We start from the raw sequence: 19,425 nt of genomic DNA, 5'->3' as shown, positions 1-19,425 counted from the left end.
TTGGGTAATAATACCTAACAGTTTGGAAGACAACGGCCAGGATACTGTATGATGAATTGGTTTAGTTGAACCTGTTTTTGATGTGTGTGTGTGTTATGTGTGAGTGAATGTATCATAATGTTTTAACGTAAATAACACATCAACTTTAATGTGTGTGCAAAGACAGAAGACTCGAAGGCACTCATTAGTCATGCAGGAACTTCATCAGCAGCAAATAGGAAACAGAAGGGATGTCAAAAATTAATTTCATGTACAGTGGCTTCGATTACATGGACATTCAGCAAGAGCATTAGTCTAATTAGAGTTCTTGTGTGTAGACATTATTTCCTGATGGTCTGTTGGTGTGTTGTACTTCATAAGTGCAGTGATGAGCACTGTCTGAATTCTAACAGCCTTCATCTTTCTTTTCCATCTTCTACAAAACTTCCTTCATCCATCAGCAAATTTTCATGAAATAAATGCAATTCATGTAGCACGGGAATTATAATTAGCATTTGGTTGCCATTAAATTTTCCATTACATAAACAGTCATTATTTTATATCAGCCCAAGTATAAACATTTTAAGTAATAATAAACACTTAAAATTAATTAAATTTTCTCATAAAAATAGTTTATTTCAGTTCCTTTTAAATCTTTAATACGTAAACTGAATATGACAATGGCATTAGATATTTCTCTTTTATTTCCATTTATAACTCGCAGCTCTGTCAGTCATTTCTGGCAACAATCGGAAATAACTGGAATAAAATGTTTAGAATGTTTGATTTCAAAGTTTTGAAAACAGAGATTTCCTTGCTGTAAATATAGACATGAGAAGTTCACCTGAACTTAACCTTGAGAATTCACACCAGTACATATGTACTAAAATAGTGATTTAATTGATAAACAGGATATCATTTAAGCATCAACAAGAAATCTCCCTGCAGTGTAACAATAGGTGTGTGTGTGTAACACATAATTAATGAAAGTTGCATGCAAAATGGACTACAACCTTTTCCTTTTTATCTGTACATACAGTGGATACAAATCTGTATACAGTACGTAACTACTGTGGATCTAAAAATAATTGACTTCTGAAATTGTCATCTTTTGAACAAATAAAAATTTTCTCTAGATTCATAATATATGGTAGCAGCTGTGCAACTAGACCTGTGAATTTACTAGACGGCATAACATGAGAGATGAACATATGAACACTGAAAGTGGTGGGAAAGTTGCAATTTAAGTGGGCTTGATCCTCTAGTTTTAATTTTTAAATGAGTTATCTTACGCATCGCTTCAGTTTCCATACTGTCTTTTGATGTAGCTCTGTTTATCATTGTTCACTCTGTCCACCCTGTCCAGTTTGAAAATGTTATAGATATTGCACTTTTTAGTAAGCTGACACTTGTGTTTAAAGGCCCTGTTTGTGTGTTTTCCAGTTACTGTATTCTCTGAATTACTAAGTGTAGTGTTTAGAATCTATAATGTATGTGCATGTTAAACTGCCATGATGCTCATCATAAATGTGATCACACTCATTTCTGTTAGCATACATTGGGACAGAGGGGAATTACATGTTCCATTCCTTTATCAAATCTTCAATCTTCACCCTGATTTAAACCTAAAGAGAGAGAGAGAGTAGATAAGTGACATTGAATCCTAAAAATACGTATACTGTAAAGTTGGATGTGCAAGAAAGAGAAGGGGGAAGTTTTGCTTTAGGGATGGTACTGTACGGTTAAATTCTAAACTTGTCGCAGTGTACTGCTTTTTGTACAATGTTGCCGCGTGATTTGATAGTTAACGTAAAGTGCATGAACCACCTAACAGTCTCATCATTCCCAGGTGTGAGTTTCTTTGTGTGTACCTTCATTGATTTCATGTAATCATCACTCATCCTCATCATTGCAATTAGCCAAAAGTGGTGGAATTGAATAACAAAAATCACAAATACAAATATGAACCTGTAAACAGAGACTTGCATCCTGATTGTAAAAAATGGATGCTACTTCATGTTAGTGTGCTCTCTTAACATTCAGATCATTCTCGATAATATGAATAACTTAGACAAACAGGAAGAACTTTACAAAACTAATAAAATATTCACCAATATGTAGAACTGTGATCATGTGTCTGAATATTAAACTAGTCTTTTTTTACTTGTCCTGTTTATTTGATTGGCACTGTCATGGTCTATCGTAGGAAGGGAGTATTTTATTTTGTATTGTAGGCTGCATGTGTGTCTGGTTCTTGTGTTTATAACTAGGAGTGCTGCTGTCACTGATTGGATGAATTGCTTCTGCTTGCTGTCAAGTAGTAAAACTAAAGTGAGATGGATCAATTCATTGATTTTCATTCAGCAGAAGCAAAAGATCAAAAACATCCTTAACAGGAAATCTGTGCCTCCCTGATGACATAGTGGTAATGTTGTCAGTTTGTAATCAAGGCATCCTGGGTTCGATACCCAGTGGAGGCACAGGTTCAGATCCTGCTTTAAACTGTAGGTCCAGTCCCGATTAGCTTTTCTGTGCATAGAGTGGACTTGTAAGAATTCAATTCAATTAACATTAAGTCTTGAGAACCAGATACATGAAGTCCACGACACGCAGGAATTATAGTGGAACCTCGACTTTACGTTTTTCAGGGGACTAAACTGAAAAAACTTTATATGCAGAAAAATGTAAAATAGAGCAAATTGTATAGCATTTTGCTCTATTGGGAACATGAATATTGAATGTATAATGCGGGAAAATGTAAAACTGGGGAACATGAAATCGGAGTTCCACTGTATTATGTTGCTAAGGCGAATAGATAGGGGCCCCACAGCAGTACATGGAAGTACATGCCTACTTTTTGTTCGTGACAAGCCAAGACATTCTGGGTTTGAATCCTAAGTGAAGCATGAAAATGTACATATTTTCTTGCATTCATTTTATCCTCGATATCAACTGCCCATCCTCTTGATTGATATTAACTTAGTGGTAGAATACCATAAGGTTAAATGATACCAGGAAATATTGTTCTGTAACAATTTGCGGCATTGAAACTATGTTTTTCATCACCTGTAGCTGGTTATACTCTACATAGAGTTTCTGTTCTCATACAGTGGGTTGGAAAATACTGATAAAGACTGCATTTTATAAAGTAGTATTTTGTGCAATTGTATATGCAGTTGCAACCCTGGTTTTTCATTAATTTTAAGTTTCATAGGCAAGCTATGTTTCCTGATCTGGAGTAGGCAACATAACTAACCAAATAAATAAAGTCAATTGTATATATTAATTGGAAAAGCCCTAATAACTTGAATGTGTAGAGCAAAGTGAAGTACTTGTTACACACACTTGATCACCTGCATAGCATACACATTAGGGTTTACACCATGTGAACTAGTGCATGTAAACATGTAAGTTGTAGGTGTATCACATAGCACTGTGTAGTTGTGTATGTAATCCACCTGCACCTGTACATATTCACAATTAGCAGTAGTTTGAAAATGCATTTGCACATTGTCAGTTTAGTTTAATAAATAATTAATATTTAAACTAGTAGACTTTTAATGTATGAAAACAAGATTTGTCTTGAATTTGTTGTGTCTGTCTTTGTGTGTTATTTAAATTGAAGAAACAATAACATTTGACATGTTTTTAGGCTGCATTTTATTGATGAAGCTTTTGAAATGGAGGAAAAAGCATTCCAAATGACATTCAATCATATTGTAGTTTTATCTGTGGAATATGTACGTCATTAAATAGGAAGAGGTTCACAGGCTGCATTATTGTTATGGAAAGCAATAACATTTAACCAATAAGTGTGATAACACAATAACGTGGTTTGATTTAATCTAGGATCAAAGACAGCAGAAAAGAAAATTCATTTCAATCTGTTTAGGGGGGGGGAGAATCCTGATAGAATAGCATTATACCTTTTGCATATTTCAGTGGTTTGTATCTTATTTTGAAATGTGTATTAATTCCCGATTAAACGAGCCATGGATGAAATGGACTTAACAAATAATACTATGCTAAAATTATATATTTTGAACAAACTCTTGTGTATGGAAAATGTTTCCTCTTCAAATTGGAATATTGTTTTGAAAATGTTTCCTCTTGAAATTGGAATATTGTTTTGTTTTCATTGGCTTGGTACTAATGAAGATGCCATGTCAGGAAAGTTATATGGAATGTAAATAGTCAAGGACTGCATAGTTAAAAGAAAAAAAAATGTTTGAGTACATTTTAAGAACACTTTTTGCACTAAAGTAAACATTTTAAAGTAATTTGCATAATTAAAAGCTTTGTAGTAGCTAGCATTATTTATATCAATTATTAACTAAATAACACACACTGATAGTAAACTTGTACAGGATATGTAGGTTGTTTGTCTCATCTTTCCCATAAAAATCTCTTAGTATTTTAACATTTGTTCAGTAGTGAAAATAGTTGAGCATAATGAATCACTGATGAGTTCTTTATTTTGTGTCTGTATGGAAAATTAAAATAGTATACTAATTCCAAGCAAAGTTCACTGCAATAAAAAATCCACCGAGAATAATTAATTTCTTCACTGTTGCACCATTGTACCTGATGTACTTGCAGCTTGCTAAATTGTATATTGATGGCATTATATTTTAATAATTAAATATATGTACTTATCCAACAATTCTCTAATCTCTCTTCTTTCACAATGACTCTTCACAGAATATTATTTCAAAATTGTTTCCATAAACATCAGATTTTGAAAATACATATTTTCTCTAATTAATGGTACATAAATCAGTGGTGTGCACAACCAAATAAGACAAAGTGGTTGATGAAAGTTAACATTCCTTATCTTTTATTCACAGGTTGAATGGGGTTTATTTTCAGGGATGTCATAATTACATCAGCATCATTTATGGTTAGAAATTTCAAATTTGGCAATATACAGATACATACATATGTTATGACAGCTGAACATTGTAGCAATTTAAAGTTGTTCAGTTATAAATGTTAATGAACTATACCATAGCAATCTAATGAACTTTTAACTTAAAATATTAATAAGTCATATTAAAATAACTTTAATTTAGTTCAAAATTCCATTTTTTCCCACATAACAATGGTGAAAAATAAATGTAGATTTTGAATTTTGCATAATTTTCAGGATATTTATACTGTGAAAGGATGGCACAGTAATTTTGCAGGCTGCAGGATTCCCACACACTGGAAATGTTTCAGCGATTAAATTCAAACTGCTTTTGTATAAACATGACAAAAAAATGATGTTGACATGCATTTAATTATGCGAGACTTGCTCAGTTAAAGTTAGAAATAGTCAAAATTTTCCACATCAGCAGTTCTTACTGATAGTCAACAAAACAAGTTATTTTATTCTTTAACCTTAACACTGGTATTAGTACTAGTAATCTTTCTGCTAACTGAAATGCAACAGCATCAAGTAATATATGCTGAAAGTGTCAGCCACTTATTTTCTGTTGTGCAATTAAAGGGATTGTTAGTGACTTGAAAAAACAGTGCTGGCATGGAATACGTACAAGTTAGGATTTTAAGTTTCTAAACCTATGTTTCTGAATAAGTGTAAAATTGGATTGTAAATAGAAATTTTAGAACAGACGTCATTTGATTTCCATGCCTGTATCTGTGTTAACCCTTTTTTGTGTCTATTTTAGTGTGTTAACCTTTGTATTACTTTCTCTTCCTCCGCACAAACATGATCAGACTGAATGTGCTCATGAACCATGCTGCTACTAACATTTGTTTCAGGTTTTTGCTGTAATTTTGCTTGAGAGTCTTTAAGATGAAATGGTATGTGCATGTGGTGAGAATAATGTTTGCTTGCTTTTGCATTGATGTGGTGTGTTAGTGTGATGTGTTGTCGTCGTGTGTTGCTTTCAGACTGGCTTTGTCGAAACACTGAAACCTCAGTACACACCCGGACAGGCGCTGTCGCCCAGCCTTGGAGTGACCGTCGAGGAGAAGCTGACTGCCCTGCAGCAGCAGCAAGAGATGGAGGCCTTACAGGCGGAAGTCAAGGATCTCAAGGAGAAACTGGAAACGCTAAAAGGTAAATTATTGCAAGCGACAGTAAAACAATCTGAAATATTTTAGTTTTATGAAGCAAGCAGAAAAGTATTAAACAAATATATCCTTATGTCGGGTCCCGCACTATGGCCATGCAATCTAAAGGCATGTCCCCCATTATGCCAGTTGGCAAGGCCACCCCCAAAAGCTGAGCAAGGGGGTATGTGTCGTTGGCCTGTGTCGACAGGTCAGTTGTTGGGTTGATTCCAGCCCGACTAGTAGCGGTTTTCTTCAAAGAGAATCGTGCTGACACTCGAAGTGGGGGACACACCGAGTGGCGCCGTGCGTGTCTGGCAGGTTAGGGAAGGAGTAGGTCTTATTTCTTTAACTTTTGACTCACAAGTTATAGCATTATAGAAATATAAATCATATATATGTAACATATAACTTATTTTAAACCTTTAAAATGCATTGTTTTTTACAAATGTTTAGAAAGTTTAAAACACAGTGTTGTAACTTTTTTAGATTTGTTTAAAACATATTTTGATATTTGATACTCTGGTTATTTGCGTGTTTTGTAACTTTGTCTTTTCATTCAATCTGTGCCGTTTTGTTTATTCTGCACAGAAGTCTCTTCAGTTGCTGAAAATATATTCAGTTAAAAAAAATAAAATCGTAATGACTACCCGTGGGGCATGTTTAAAACACCTGGCTCTGTTTTCTTTCTTTTTTCTACAAGTGTTTAAAACATTTATAAAATTGAATAGCATATGCATGGAAGAGATTTGTTCTGCACTTGACACACTGCATATAGTTGTTAATCAAGCACGTATTTAAGGAGGGTCCAAACCTTCCCCCCGAAAGATGTCTTATCGAGTTCGGCAAAGCAGAATTACTTTTGTGCGTGACCTTGCCAGCTGGCATAGTCGGGATGCACCTTAAGGCATCAGGCTTTGGGCTTGGGCTATGGGATGTGAGCTGGTTCGAGTCTCATGGGGGAAGGGTAACAACTTTTCCCCTGAGATTTCGTTCAGTTTATGGGACCAGTGTTCACCCACCATCGTGAGGAAATAGCATAATCCAGTCATGGAAAAACCTACAATAATGACTGCAGTTTGTCGTGCTGACCACATGCCACACCGTAACTGTTTGAATGAACACACACCTCTGCTGAAGCATGTAGGAGTGAGACTGGCAGTCGGTAGGTAGGTCCTGGCCCTCTCGTTGCACCACGTGCTATTTATCCTTATGTTAGGATGAACATCAATCCACGCCAGCTTTCAGTATCTCAGGATCTATTCACACGTATTTCTTCTCTCTCTCTGCATCCAGTGTTACGGAAACAAGTACCATAGCATGATGCAACAGAGAATACATCTGAGCATCTTCGATATAATTCTTTGAATTTAAAATTAAATTGATGTAGCACAATTGCAATTGATTAGTTAATATTCATTACCGTGCTTAAACAATGACACTGGTATTGATGATAATCACTGAGAGTAGCAGGCCCTCTCTGATGACATAACAGTAATTCTGTCACCGTGTAATCAGGAGAGCCCCAGGTTGAGTCCTCGGTGGAGGCACATAGTGGTTTAGAGTCCACTTTAAATACTGGTTTAAGTTCCACTTTAAACTGAGGTTCATTTCCAATTAGCCTCTCTCTGCATAAAGTGAACTTAAATTTTGACAATTGTATCACAGTAAGAGTATCAGTATTGGTTCAAAGTGGTATTTACTCAGCCCTTGTAAGAACTAATTTGATTCCGTAATTCAATAATTTGGTTGCAAATTCATTACATATAAAGCAAACTTCATGGTATATTTTTTGAATAACCAGTTTCTTATTGTAAGACATTACTCGTGAGAGTTGTCTGGATACATGCACAAGTTTTATAACAGATCAGTGCACTTATTGGTAGTGAGAATAGATAGGGGCAATCACCAGTGTTTGTGTCCGCCTTTAAATTCACTGGGGCCACATATTGGTGCTTGTCTGTGCTTTTGTTGAATCAGTTTTTGTGTATATTTAACTATTTCAGTGAAAAGAATACAAGATAAAGAAAAGCTGAAAGACTACGATAAAGCAAGACTCCAGCTGGAGCAAATGCTGGAATTCAAAGCGAGGATCATGGACTCCCAGGCTCAGCTGCAGCGAGAACTCCAGAAGGCCAAGCAGGATGCTCGGGAAGCCATCGAAGCTCGTGAGCAGCATGCAGACGAAATGGCGGACCTTGCAGAAACTGTGGAGATGGCTACGCTGGACAAAGAGATGGCTGAGGAAAAGGTGAAAAAAACATTTGCCACAAAATTACATCAATATGATATTTTGATTTATTTTCTGATTTGTTTTTGCAGGCAGCTTGAAGTCCATTACGTATATTCGTACTAGAATGAACGAAACTCTAAATTACCAGTTGTACAAATATTTTGTTACATGTTTATGCTTTTTTATATAATTGTTGCTTTAAATGTTTTTCTTTCTGCTGTACTGCAGAAGAACTGTTGTATGTTATTTGCACTGGAAGCACCATTCCTTTGAAAGATTAACACGACTAATGGAACTTGAGCATACCTAAGGATCCACTTTTCCCCCCTCTTTTTTGTATTTTTTTAATGTTTATTTCCTTTATGTAGTCTTCTGGGAACTAGGATTGCCAAAAGATGTTGCAGAAAAATATATATATATCTTGTTCTTGCATTTACCTGTTATTGTCTTCCAAAAATGAAATTGAGCAAATGTCTTACAGTCCTTGGGAAACACCTGCTATTTAAAATTGCCATTGAAATCTCTGTTGAGCTTTAAATAGGACTATGTACAAAAGAGAAACAAATGATGATAACCTGAAGGTATTTTCCTAAGGCCAGCGAAAAATGTTACGTTTTCTCTATGCAATCGGGCCTTGTAGTAGGGGTGGCCCAGGATCATGAAGACAATTGGGGAAGCCAGCCACCATATGTTCAATGAAAAAGCTACATTGCAGGTCTTGACACCTGAAGGACCATGCCCCGGAAAAACAATAATAAAAAACAAGGAGTAGAAGAAATAGAAATACGCATTGGAAATTTCCCTTCCATTCTTTTTTTTCACAAGTAGGTAGAAAATCATTGTTTATGTAAAGCCAATTCATTAATGTGGGACAACAGCACACATCTTTGTTTTGTATATTATCTCCAGCAACTGTTTCACATAGCACGGGATTATCTGTGTAATTAGATGAAAAACAATAACTAATGCTTTTTAAATTACTAATTCATTAAATTGCATTCCTTGGTTGGCATAGGTGTTATCAAACAGCCAGGGTTCTTCCTCCAGGGACATCATTAGGAGGGGCCTGCAGGGGCACAGGCCCCCCAAAACGTTCACGTGACCCCGGCAAACTGTTCTACATTGCTGAAAATTTTACTTTGATGACAAATATTGCAAAATAGTATTTTGGTAAATGTTGCTTTCAGTTTGAAACACTGTTCTTGAATTTGAGTTTCACGAACCCCGAGCAATACATTTCTTTCTCATGTTCCTGATTGTTACCAGTTGAACACAAGCATATGTATTGGTAGGAAATGCTGTTAATAATTTTATGGCCCACCCCTTTCAGGAAAGCAGGAGACCTTTTGAAAACACACTTTCCCTTCCTGCACACCAGGAGCTTTAGCCAGGTTACCCCCTCCCCTCCCACAAACATCTTATTGCTTGTGACATCTCCTCATCTGGCTCTGGACTGGCGCCATGTCGGCCACGCCAAAACTGCACAAACAGGAAGATTTAGCTGCAGGTGGCTAGGACTTTCTGGGTTAATTATTTTATGGTTCTAGAAGGACATCTCCATGCTTTTAAAATTGCAAGAGACAAATTCTACTGTTTGTGCCTTTTCTGACAAAGATGCTGCCAGTCCCCAGGCAGTTCCTCCACACAACCCTTGTGCCATGACCTGCAATGGAGGGAAAGGTCATTCTCTGAAAATTCAGAGAACAGGTCGGTCGGTTGCTACTGTAAAATTCACTTGAGGAATGGGGTTTTATTGCTTTGCCTCAGTTTCAGACTGTGGTAAACTAATAAGCCTTTGTAATGTGCAGACTTTCACACCCTTCCTTGATAACATCCCACTCATTTTCAATCAAGAAGCCTCTGCCTCTTTTAGCCCTACTCTGTTGATTTGGTGGACAATTAATGACTCTCATAGTTTGAAGTAGAGTTTGGTCCGAGCGGTGAACGCAAGCAGATTGGATTACGAAGTGTTTGCGTTCTCGTTTTCAAACATTGCGGAGTGAAATCTCGAGTGTGAAGCTGCCAGCTTGTTTTCCTCTCGAAAAATGGAGCAGGATTGACTGAGCGACCAAATGTTCAACACATTGACGTTCTAAAAGAGCTTCTGACTACCACGTAAGAGCCCGGATTTGACTCCCATGTCATTTCCACATGACATTTGTCTTGTCACCTTTCATTATGCCAAAAGGAGCTCAAATATAGTAATCTTCTATGGTACTAGTAATTTCATAAGCACTGACTGAAATACAAGTGGACCTCTGTCGTGCTACGAAGCCAGGGATCTTAGGTTCGAATACCATCCTGGGAATGGGTGTTCTTTGTGAGTGTCCCTTCATCATTTTCATATCACTCATCCTCATCTTTGTGATTAGCCAAAAGTAGAAGAGAAAAGTTATATGTTTCTGTATAGCATAAACACATTTACTATTTATTTGTAGGGCAGTGGTTACCCAAGGGTATATCCATACTGCAAGTCCATACCCAATTAACTTACGTATGTATGAAATAATCTTGTAAACAAAATTACTGTGTTTAATAAAGCACTGCTAGAAAATTTTGTAAATAAGTTACGATTATGGGTATAATTGCATTTTATTGTCACATTGCAGGCTGAAACATTGCAAATAGAACTAGAACAGGCTAGAGAGAAGATAGAAGAGTTGACATTGGACCTGGAGATAATAAAAGCAGAGATGAATGAGAAAGGGGTGGAAGGTGGAGGTAGCTCAACGTACCAGCTGAAGCAACTTGACCAACAGAACCTGAGACTTAGAGAGACATTAGTAAGGTAGGGTATCATCTTACTCTTTATGGTAAACTAGCTGATAGCCCAGCATTGCCCGGGTATTTATTTATCCCAATCTTCTATGAAAGTTGTCCGTGGGAGAAACATGGTGATTTTAAATCCACTTTGCTTTACTTAATAGACTGCCCTTGTGACTTGTTGAGAGTGATCGAGAAAGCAAGCAAGTGAGTTAGTGAGTGAGAGAGAGAGAGTGAGTGTGTGTGTGTGTGTGTGTATGAGGAACATGAAACTAGCTGAAATTTCTCATCAACAATGAACGCAGTGGCTATTGTAACATGATTAAAAAATGCAATCTGCAATCCAGAATAACCAATGTGGCGTACTTAGCTTCTGTGTTGGTTGTGATGATTCGTGATAATGCCTGTCTGCCCACACACTGCTGCACAACACCAAAGGGATCATGGCATTTAGCTGGGAACAATTTGATCAGCCCCCCCTAAAGCACAGACTTGGCACCAGGTGATCTTCATGTGTTCCTGCATCTGAAATCCTTCTTTACTGGCCTGCAGTTCCATGACGACAATGGCGTCAAAGAAACTGGTACCATATGGTTTGCAATGCAGGCAGCACAATTGTACAATAAAAAGTACAACAATGCCTCAACAATGGCAGTTATATTGAAAGTAGGATAAATACCGCATTTTGAGGTAAGGTATAAAGGGTGACTCTTTCGAAAGGCATCCAAATGTCAGCCTCTCCCATTTAGTACACCCTGGACTGCATTTTATATACTGAGGCTCTGGATTTTGGATCCACAGCACATGGATCTGTGGGCTCAAGTTGTGTCATCCATGTATGTTTGTGATCGTTCCTTCATGCATCTCATCTTATCACCAAGCATCCCCACCATCGTGATTGGCCAAAAGTTGCAGAAAAGAGATGTAAAGTGAACTAATAGAAAAAAATAAGTAAGGAGGTCAAGAAATGATTCCTGTCCTTCAAGGAAGATTTGCAATTTTATATGGAATTGATAGAATATCAGTATTAACAAAAATTTCCTATCAGTCTATGCCTAAAATTATCAGATAAAAATGTAATTAAAAATTGTCAGAAGTTTTTACAATTTCTTATTAACCTTGTCAAGAGGACAAAGGGACAAGAGTTGTATAATGTATTACGAACTTACCTGTTACCTTTGTTTAAGGGTCTTTTTCTTGTGTAGTCATTAACATCAGAGTGTAGCATGGAAATTAATAGCCTTTTTCCTGCAGGATGCGAGACCTGTCAGCTCATGAGAAGCATGAGTACCAGAAGGCCCAGAAGGACTTGGACCAGAAGAAGTCCGAGATCCAAGAGCTGAGCAGAACCAAGGAGAAGCTAAGTTCCCGGGTGGATGAATTGGAACAGCAAGTGTCCGACCTTCAGGAGCAGGTAAACATTTCAGTTGAGATTGGGATTGATCCAATACAAATATAATTCAATGGAAAAACTGCAAGTAAATATTTAGGACCAAGCTGCTGCTGATATTTGAAACATTGTAACGATTTAATTTATTTTAATATTTATAAATGCTAATAAGTAGAGACCGGATTTTAAAGAGAAGTCCTTTCTTATTATTCAACACGGATCATGGAATAAATGACAACAGTGTTGATAATTATCTTCCACCAACAAGATTACATGGTTTTTGACTTCCTTTTTTCAGCCCACATTCCCTTTTTTAAAACATTTTCCTTTCTGGTTCCTTTATTGACTAGTTTTCCAGCCTACATTCCTTTTTTCCCCTTTTTTAAAATGCATCTTCCTTGGTCACTTTATTGACAAGATATCAAATATTTTGTATGACTGTTTTTTTCCTGAACAAAGCTATGGAATGTGGTAAGCTGTTGCAAGGAAGATTTCATCGAAACAGATAGTAAGATCATTCGCTGTACTTTACCTTCACAAAAAAGAAATGAAAAAGGACTATAGTTTATTTTTGCAATCCACTAAAAATATTATTTTAAATGAGAACACAATATATACCATTCATATTTAAAAAGGGGATACATTAATACGAAATTTAATGTATCCCTTTTTATACATGAATGGTATATATTGCACTTTCATTTAAAATACAGGGGGTGGACAAAAATATGGAAACACCCAACCAAAAACACATTTCCGTGACTAATATGGTGTAGGAGAAGCAATTGGAATCGTAAGATTGGGCCGGCGTTCTCCAGTCATAAACTCGGCCACAAGTCGGAAAGAGTGTGAATCTGACCAAATTACATTCTTCCAGTGCCCCATAGTCCAGGTTTTATGACTTTGGCACCACTATCTCCTTATAGTGGCATTTGGATCACTGATGAGTGGATTAGGAATTGCAGCTCGTCCAGAAATGCCCTGCTTGTGGAGCTTCCTTCGTACTGTTTTGATGATGACAGGGTTTGGGAGCATGACATTCAGTTCAGCAGTCACTTTTGCAGCTATAGTCTTCTTATTTTTTGTCACAACCCTACTCAATGTTCTGGCGTCTCTATCACTCAACACACATTTCCGTCCACGCTGGTGTTTATCGGATGCGGTTTTTCCAGTCGTCCTGTATGAGGTTATAATCTTGGATACCGTGCCTCACGAAACAACAAACACTTCGGCTACCTTTGTTACGGAAGCACCCACCATACAGGCTCCAACAATTTGCCCACGTTCGAATTCTGTTAGCTCTGACATGATCCACTGCCAACTGCACATAACACTGTCTTCACAACAAATGAAGCTTGCAACGTAGTGTGAAGGTTGGACAGGTAGTGGTATTGGGCGAATATGGCAGCGCCACCTACATACGTTGAAATAATGAACATGTGAATTCAGATGTGCATTTCACGAGGTGTTTCCATATTTTGTTCCAACCCCTGTAGAATTTTTAGTGGAGTGCAAAAAAAAACTATAGTCCTTTTTGCGGCAATAATTTTTCCTTTTTTTTTTTGTCCTTTCTACAGAAAATGTTTTTCCTTTGAAATCCGGTCTCTACTAATAAGTATTCCATTTGACAATCCATTTTCCACGAAATTCTTCTGAATGTAAATTGTGCATTTGCTAAATTTCCAAGATATTTAGTCTGTGAAAGTGACATGGTATTTTGTAGGGATGGGCCGATATGAAATTTTAGCTGATACCTATAAAGTATCGATATAAAATTTTCTGATACCGATAACCAATATTCTACCAATCCAATACAAAATTTTAAATGGTTCTTGGAGAACTTGAATGATTCATTGACCTCTTTAATAAATGTGTGTTTCGAGGTGACTGCAGTGCAAAAGAAGTTACATATTTAGACATTAATTCTTAAAAAAAAAATGGATAGAGATTATCTATTAAAATTATAATAAAATGGCAGAATTTTTGCACTAAATTATAAGATATGTATAGATATATCAGATTGTTCGGTAAAATAATTAATAATTTTACCAACAAACTGGTACACTATATCGGCAGATACTGATAGAGTACAGATTAATCTGTCCCATCCCTGATATTGTGCAGACACTGGAAAGGTGTTAGCAGAGTCCAAAAATGTTTTTTTTTTTTACAAATATCCTGATTGCTAGAATATCGGTAAATTTTAAATAAGTACGAAGGTGGTCCAGTTGGTAGGGCATCTTGACTGCCACGTGGTAGACCCGGGTTTGATTCCCGAGGTGGGTGATCTAAAGTCAGAATATTTCTGGCCATGTCCTCACACATAAAGCAGCTCCAAGGCTCACCCAGCCTCATATCAATGGATACCTGATGGTGGGGGGGTAAGGATGGCTGGAGCATGGTGCTGATTACATCACATCCAAAATGGCAGAGATAGAGAATGTGTGGGGCTTTACCTTACATTACTTTATTGATATCAGCCAAAGTTTCGTAATTCCGATATTAGAAGCCCAAAATGCAAAATTTTATTTTTGTCCTGCTGTTGTAGGTGGATGCAGCCCTAGGAGCAGAGGAGATGGTGGAGCATTTGACAACCAAGAACCTGAACCTTGAAGAGCGTGTGGTAGAGCTGGAAGAAGCTGTGGCCGATCTGGAAGCTCTACATGACATGAACGAGCAGCTGCAAGAGGGCAGTCGGGAACTGGAGCTGGAGTTGCGAGAAGAACTGGATATGGCACACGGAGTTACTCGAGAAGTAAGAACCCTTTTTTGTAACTTGTATTAAGTGTGCTGAATCCTTGGCCTAAGCTTGCGTTGTTCATGTGCAGTTATTTAACAATATTGTTCAATTAGAATCTTTTCAGGAGACACTGGAATCTAATGTAGTATTTAATAATTAATTTTAGAGCAGCAGTTTTCAGTGTTTTTTTCTTTTTATTGTTACAATATAAGAAAAATGAATTCAAATGCTGCAAATAATGACAGATTAAAATGAAAATTTTGACACATTGCCGAAAAATTCTTAGCCGTCTATCCGATTCATAGGCACATATTTTTGGTAAATAAAAAAGCAAAATTTCGGCACAAAAATAAGTCAATTTCGGGTTCAAAAGCGGTAAATAAAATAAAATTTCGGTGTTACAGCGGTAAATAATCACATCAAAATTGCTATATAACATGACATTTTGGTTTTAAAATGGTGAATATAATACTTAATTTGATTTAAAAACTGCACTTATTATACAAAATGAACTTATCCCTTCTAATAGCAAGTTTATGTAGTTACCAGAGTATTAAGTTTATTCCTGTGTAAAGGGGTCCATTTTTGCATCTCAAATATTTGCAGCAGAATTAATCCATTTTCCATGAATTGCATAACTCAAGGATACTTCAGACTTCAGAAAGTGTCGTGTCTGTATATAAACGGTAAATTTCGTGTTTAAGAGTATATTTCGCATTTTGCATTATTTCGTGACAAAATAAGGTAGGAAAATGCTGTTTATGGAAAAACCTGCAAGGAAAAACCAGTTTACCTAGGAGGAAATAAGGACACTTCATTCCTTAGAAGTGTACAGTGACTAGCCATGTGAGGTGGTGTTATTGTATGTATATCTTAGTGTAGCTTGATAAAGTTCTGGGAAACCAAAACTAAACGTCGCAGATAAAATAAATAAAAACCACTAGAAACAACTGTGTTAGATTATTTTGCATCTATAAAACGTGGTTATGTGAACCTTTAAGAAGAACTTAGATACAAAATTGTGTGCAAATTTTGCATCAAATAATGTGAATGAAATGTTTCTATGACACTTGCATCTAGGTAGGAGTTTTTATGTAAAATTCTCAACTTCAGTGAGCAGTTTTGATTTAATGCTTAAGGAGGATTAAGAAACATTCCCCCTCTTTTTCAGGCACAACGGGAAAGGGATGCAATGCATGAGAATCTGGCAGACAGGGAGTCGACAATTGTGAAATTCCGAGAGCTGGTGCAGAAGCTTCAGGACCAGAACGAGGAGCTGAGACAGCAGTTGGAGAGGGAGTCGAGCAAACCAGTTTCATCCCTGCCAGAAATTTTGGATTTCAAGGTGAGCGTTTCTTTTCTTCCAGTTTCTGTTTACATTCTTTTAACATTGAGCATCTCTCTTTGCCTTGGATGCTGTGATACTTAGCCTTAACTTTTAGTGGATGAATGGTTCATATATTGACCATGCAGGTTTTTCCATTGAGGATGGATGGCCGATATATCAACCAGCAATGCGAAGCAGCAATTTAACGCATCATTTGTTGAAAAATTACCCACAATATTTCTGTTCCGTCTTTTTTGTTCATTAGTATACCTCTAAAAATACTTCAATTACAAAACAAGATATCCGTCCATTGTTACTATTGAAATTCATTCCACTCTGCTATTATTTTTTTCCACAAGTATCAGCCTTCAACAAAACATTGTGTGGTTGTAGGAATGTATCACTGCTACATACTACATTTTTTTCATTCACTTCGGACTGTTGTGGAGGCCCACAGGGGCAAATTTTCTTCTTCTTCCTTTAACACTCATTATTGGAGGCACAATGTACATTGCGTTCAATTTAAAACCAGCCCCGAGGTACACATATATGAGTAGGGTAACAGATACCTGAACTACGTACTACAGCAAATGCTAGAAGTGATGTCCTTGTTCTTTGATGCACATATCCAGACGGTCCACCATGTTCCTAGCAACTATGACCGACTTTCCATTATGGTCTCGTCAAGCCCCGCTCTTTGAAAGAAAACAGATGTGTCTAGATTGCAAACATTCTTCCCAAGGAATCAGAAATCCTGTTAATTAATGGACCTGCACCCCGAGACCAAGGCCAGGGTGGTCTCGTCATGACCCCTTGATCCTTCTTCAGACTCGAGATGGGCTGCAGCCAACATAAATTTCGCACAGCACAGATGGTCGAATATTGGAGACTGATTTATAGCAATGTTCCAGACCTTTAATAACTTACAATGACGGAACCAATTGGAACAAATCTCTCACTCTTCGTCCCAGACGTAAAGAAGAGGGAAGATTCAAAGGACACCCTTGTTTCTGTGAGACCAACCAGCTGTTCGATGTAAACAAACATGCACCGAGGCATTCAAACATTTGATACCTATGTCCATAAAGTTTCCGGCTGCAGACGGCAAGGCGGGATCTTGAATATTTCAGCGACAGTGTGACTGATACGAGAACTTCAACTTTAACCTCCCTTCAGGATCCGGATTCCATACGTCTTCACCCTCGTGACATTAAGGCACCCAACAGAGACAGAGACTAATCGAAATGTCCAGAGTTAAAGTGCTGGCAAGTAATTTACTGCAGTGTGGTTCAAAATGAACCAAATACTTTTAATCACTTCCCACGGCCAGTGTTTTGGTCATAAAGACCCGAGCTTTACTTGTTAAAGCCCCGTAGTGTTTACAGACAACCCCAAACTACAGTGAAGTGACCAATGGGAGAGGAGGACAATCCACCCTTGGTCAAAAGATACCAGCTGGCTTGCAGGTAGTGAGGACTTCTCGCTATTCCTTACTGCTAGTAATACAGGGATTCACAACGGTCCTTTTTTTCGGCATAGTAAGACAGTGCTCGCCAATCTTTACCGCTTTACCTCTAGTGAGAAAACACTACAGAATGAGCGGAAATCTTTGTCTAATTAATTACAGTTTTCAATAACCTTCAGCTAGTTTTCATCAGGCCAGTTGTTCGTTAACTTTTGTTTAAAGTTGTAAACCATTTACAACACATAGTGTGTGCTCTTTATAGTGAGGCAGTTTAATCACTGAACTTTAACTTTCGACATGTAAAGTAACATCAGTAAGATAGAACATATCAGTAAAGTAAATTAAATGATTGCTTCTTTCTGTGTATGACGCTCCCATTAGCAAGCAGCGATCATCATTTGATTTCAACCAGTGCCAGCTGGGGTCTGCGCACTGTGACATTCAACTGTTCTGTAATATTTTCTATGATGTGCACTTAAGTAAGATGTATTAAACATATCATTTTGTCCAACACATAAAGAAAAGTGCCTTGATTTCTTGACTTATAGTAGTTAGAAATTTACGACTGGCTTGTGTCGCAAGACCAAAGGTTATAGAATGTAATCGTCTATGATCTTTGGCCAGAACCTGGATCGCCTAGCCTGACACCCACACCTGCATGTTTTTTTGATGATTATGCATTTCAGGTCTTTTTATTTTATTATTGAACATCCATGCTGAAACAATTAAAATGTTCTAACTCACCTGTTCCCGTTATACAACCTTATGGAGCCCTTCTACAGTTACATTCTGAATAGCTTCAGTAATGTAATTCTTCAGCTCTTGTAGGGTCCTGTTTGTTTCAAACAACCCCACAAGAAGAAATCAAGACTGGTGGGATCTGGGGATGTATGGCAAGCTGCACTGTCTTGTGAAACCATCATCGATGTTCATTAGGTTCCAACAGGGCAACAAATTGCATGACAATTTGTTGGTAAGTCTCACTATCCAATGTTGTTTCAAAGAAGATGGGCCCTATTATTCGTCACCTTGACATATCACACCAAACACCGATTTTCTGAGGATGAAGGGGCCTCCAGAAAGACACGTGGATTTTCGGAGCTCCATGTTTTGTAATTCTGCCCGCACATTGCCTAACACTGTGATGTCATTACCAATGAAGGTCTTCAACCAGTGACAGTACCGGACACGATTAACGTATCTACCTCTTTCAGTTAGTGAAAAACTTGTAGGCGGTACGGATAGAATTTTAGTATTCTTCTCACAGCTGTGTGAGCGGACCCTACAGATATGTTCTCTTGGCTTAAGTGCCGCAAAGATTTGTGAGATCTTGTTATGGTGTCTCGAATACCCTCCACAACTTCTTCTGTTGTTCTGTTCTTCTTGCCCCTTCCTTCTTCGCACTCCCTCACTCTCCGCTACAAGTATATGCACATACAACATTGACACAACAAAAGAGGTAAATGGG

At 37.4% G+C, this 19,425-nt stretch overlaps 1 protein-coding gene across 7 annotated transcripts in view; it reads left to right on the top strand.

Annotated features, from left to right (window-relative positions):
- Positions 1–19,425, top strand: part of DCTN1-p150 (dynactin subunit 1) — an 81,115-nt gene that overhangs the window by 30,911 nt on the left and 30,779 nt on the right. For all 7 annotated transcript variants that reach the window (XM_083126903.1, XM_083126904.1, XM_083126908.1 and 4 more), the window contains 6 exons: positions 5,878–6,046; positions 8,046–8,290; positions 10,882–11,060; positions 12,290–12,449; positions 14,974–15,180; positions 16,337–16,510. In XM_083126903.1, coding sequence (XP_082983029.1) covers positions 5,878–6,046; positions 8,046–8,290; positions 10,882–11,060; positions 12,290–12,449; positions 14,974–15,180; positions 16,337–16,510 — 1,134 coding nt within the window. The remainder of the gene's footprint in view (positions 1–5,877; positions 6,047–8,045; positions 8,291–10,881; positions 11,061–12,289; positions 12,450–14,973; positions 15,181–16,336; positions 16,511–19,425) is intronic.

The sequence above is a fragment of the Lepisma saccharinum genome, chromosome 8, assembly GCF_977018435.1.
Source record: "Lepisma saccharinum chromosome 8, izLepSacc3.1, whole genome shotgun sequence".
Classification (NCBI taxonomy): Eukaryota; Metazoa; Arthropoda; class Insecta; order Zygentoma; family Lepismatidae; genus Lepisma; species Lepisma saccharinum.
The sequence above is the reverse complement of the archived record's forward strand: the minus strand, read 5'-3'. Positions and strand labels throughout refer to the sequence as shown.